General features: G+C 66.3%; 1 protein-coding gene across 1 annotated transcript; it reads left to right on the top strand.

Annotated features, from left to right (window-relative positions):
• The first annotated feature begins 6 nt into the window (after window positions 1-6).
• Window positions 7-2,498, top strand: LOC107204175. The gene is made up of 4 exons (XM_015626986.2): window positions 7-900; window positions 1,653-1,820; window positions 1,983-2,094; window positions 2,176-2,498. The coding sequence occupies exons 1-4, from the start codon at window positions 131-133 to the stop codon at window positions 2,320-2,322; spliced, it is 1,197 nt and encodes a 398-aa protein (XP_015482472.1). The 5' UTR covers window positions 7-130; the 3' UTR covers window positions 2,323-2,498.
• Window positions 2,499-3,046: the final 548 nt, after the last annotated feature.

A 3,046-nucleotide genomic window follows, 5' to 3' on the forward strand; every position in this document is an offset into this window, starting at 1 on the left:
CACTGGGACACCCCAAAATCCCAGCACATTCCCGGGAATGCTGGCACTGCCAGGCAGGGCAGGATGTCGCCGCAGCCCGGGCCGGGCTGGCTCCTGCCGAGGCCACCGTGCCACCCGGGGGAGGTGACAGATGGCCCCACGCGGCGGCCCCGCGCCAGCCCCTTTGTTCCGCTCCTCCGTGCCCGTGCCCGGCGCGGGGGGGACCGGGAGGGGACCGGGAGGGGACCGGGGGGTGGCGACAGCGGCGCCGGCAGAGCCGCCCCTCCGGGGACCCCTCGCCTTTGTCCTTGTCCTTAATGTATTCCCCTTGGTGAGTGGCTCCGAACAAAGCGGCGAGCCTGGGAAATGCCGCCAGCCCCTGACCCCCGCGCCCCGCAGCCCTGCCCGGATTGTCGCAGCCCTGCCCGGATTGTCGCAGCCCTGCCCGGATTGTCGCTCGGCACCTGCCACATGGCAGGGCCCCCCCGTGTGCCGGAATGCGCCGTGCCATATGGTGCTGGGGACATCGGGGGAGGGGGAAATGTCCCCGTTCTGTCCCCCTTTTCCCATCCTTGGGGCAGGATTTAGGGGTCCTGGTGACCCGGGTAAACCTCACCCCTTTCCAAACCTCTGGACAGGATTTAGGAGTTCTGGTGACCCAGGTAAACCCCCCTTTCCCATCCTCGGGACAGGATTCAGGGGTTCTGGTGACCCAGGTAAACCCCCCTTTCCCATCCTCGGGACAGAATTCAGGGGCTCAGGTGGCTCCACCCAGCTCACTTGGTGTTTTTCCCGCAGTTATGAAGATTTCTACCTCTCGTGCTCCCTCAGCCACGGCGGGAAGGAGCTGTGCAGCCCCCTGCTCACCAGGAAGGCCCACGTCTACAAATACCTCTTCCACCTCATCATTTGGGATCAGCAGTAAGGCCCCGGGTCAGGCACGGGTGTCCCGGTGCCCACCCTCGCTGCCTTCATCATCCTCACAATCTCCTCCCCTGCTCCTCTCCGCACCTCTTTTTATTTTGGGGGGGGAGTTGGAAGTTTTTGTGTCACTCGCCGGGAATAGCAGCCCCGCCCCGGGAAAGGGGATCTGCTCCCAAAATAGCGGCGGGAGCCTCGCCACGCCTGGCATCCACAGCGGCCCGGGGAGGTGGGGATGGGACGGGATAATTTTAGAGGGCGCCGGTGCCCCCAAGGACAGGTGCCCGGCGGGACGGCGGCGAGCGCAGCGACCCCGGGGATCCAGCCCCTTTCCCGCGGGATGTAGCTGCCACCCCGAGCTCCCTGGGAGCGGCGGAGAGCAATCCCAGCCCCGGGGTCCCAGGCGGGTCCCCCCGGCTTGTGGGGCAAGGTCAGTGCCCGGCGGGGCTCTGCGTGGAGGGCGCTGTCCCTGCGGTCACCTTCGCGGCACGGAGAGGGCAGCCGGGGCTGGGACAGCACCAGCTGGCTGTCCCCAAACCGGCGGGGTGGCTGGGACTTCCAGGGACTTCCAGGGACTTCCAGGGACTTCCAGGGACACCCCGGTGCCAGCAGCAAAGGCGTCTGTAGGGCCAGGCTCTCCTTGGGCATGCCAAGGAGATTGGGAGTGCCCGTCCCCGGCACTCTGAGCCCATCCCCGGCACCCTGAGCCCATTCCTGGCATCCCGAGCCCATTCCCATCCTCTCTCCTGCAGGATCTGCTTCCCAGTGCAGGTGAACCGGCTGCCCCGGGAGACCCTGCTCAGTGTCACCCTCTTCGCCGTGCCCGTGCCACCCCCGGGCGGCTCCTCCGACGCCAACAAGCAGCGGCGGGTCCCCGAGGCCCTGGGCTGGGTCACCACCCCCCTCTTCAACTTCAGGCAGTACGTGGGGTGTGCGTTCCTGGGGGCACAGGAGGGTCCCCAGTGCCGTGGGGTCCCCAGAACCTCGGGGTCCCCAGTGCCTCAGCTCAGCACCAGCAGCGGTGGCACCCGAGTGCCCCAGCCCCGAGTGCCCCCCCAGTGCCACCCTTTGTCCCCTCCCAGGGTCCTGACCTGCGGGCGGAAGCTCCTGGGCTTGTGGCCGGCGACTCAGGACAACTCCAGGGCCAGGTCGAGCGCCCCGAACTTCAACCAGCCCGACAGTGTCATCCTGCAGGTACGTCCTGGCGTTCCAGGGACACAAATCCCCCTCCAAATCTCCACCTGGGGGTCCCCTCACCCTCTGCCTCTGCCCCAGATCGACTTCCCCACCTCAGCCTTCGAGGTGAAGTTCACCAACCCGCCCGCGGCCGAGTTCAGCCCCAGGTACGAGTTCGGCAGCCTGGGGGAGGAGGACCAGCGCCAGCTGCGGGAGGCCATGCAGAAAAAATCACTTTATTGGTAAATAAACCGGTATTTATGGCACTGCCCTGCTGGGGGGACACGGGTGACACCCCCACAGCGCTGCCCTGGCACATCCGAGGGGTGGATCCTTCCTCTGGGGCTGGAGCTGGAGTTTTCCGGAGCTGGGTGGCTCTCCTGTGCTCGGCCCTCCCTGCTGTCCCTCTCCTTGGGGACAGCTGAGCGGTCCCTCGGCCAGCCCGAGCTGTCTGGGGGGATCAGGTGTCAGCAGCTGCCCAAAGCTCGGGGGTGCTCGGCCAGCGGGGCTGGCTCGGGGGTCCCTGGGCAGGGGGACAGCTCAGTCCCCTCTGGGCACAGAGCCTGGGGTGCTGGCTGTCCCCCAGCAGGGTCCTGCTGTCCATCAGCCCCTCCACTCCAGGGGTAGGGGATGCAGGGAGGGCTCGGGGGTTTATTGGGGTTCCAATAAAAGGTCCCCATCTTTGGCAGAGGGGACACACAGCCAATCCTGCCAGCCCCGTTCTGTCCACGTGGGATGAGGGCACAGGGATGCCACCTCCACATCGTGCCACCCCCGCTGTCTCCATGCACAGTGGGGCACAGGAATGTCACCTCCCCGACCTTCCAGGGCCATGTTTTGGGGACATGGGAATGCCACCCCCCAGTCCTGACAGCCCCATTCAAATCCATGCACAGTGGGGCACAGGAATGCCACCTCCAAACCTTCCATGTGTTTTGGGGTCACAGGAACATCACCTCCAAACCTTCCA

This window comes from Parus major, chromosome 1A (assembly GCF_001522545.3).
Source record: "Parus major isolate Abel chromosome 1A, Parus_major1.1, whole genome shotgun sequence".
NCBI lineage: Eukaryota > Metazoa > Chordata > Aves > Passeriformes > Paridae > Parus > Parus major.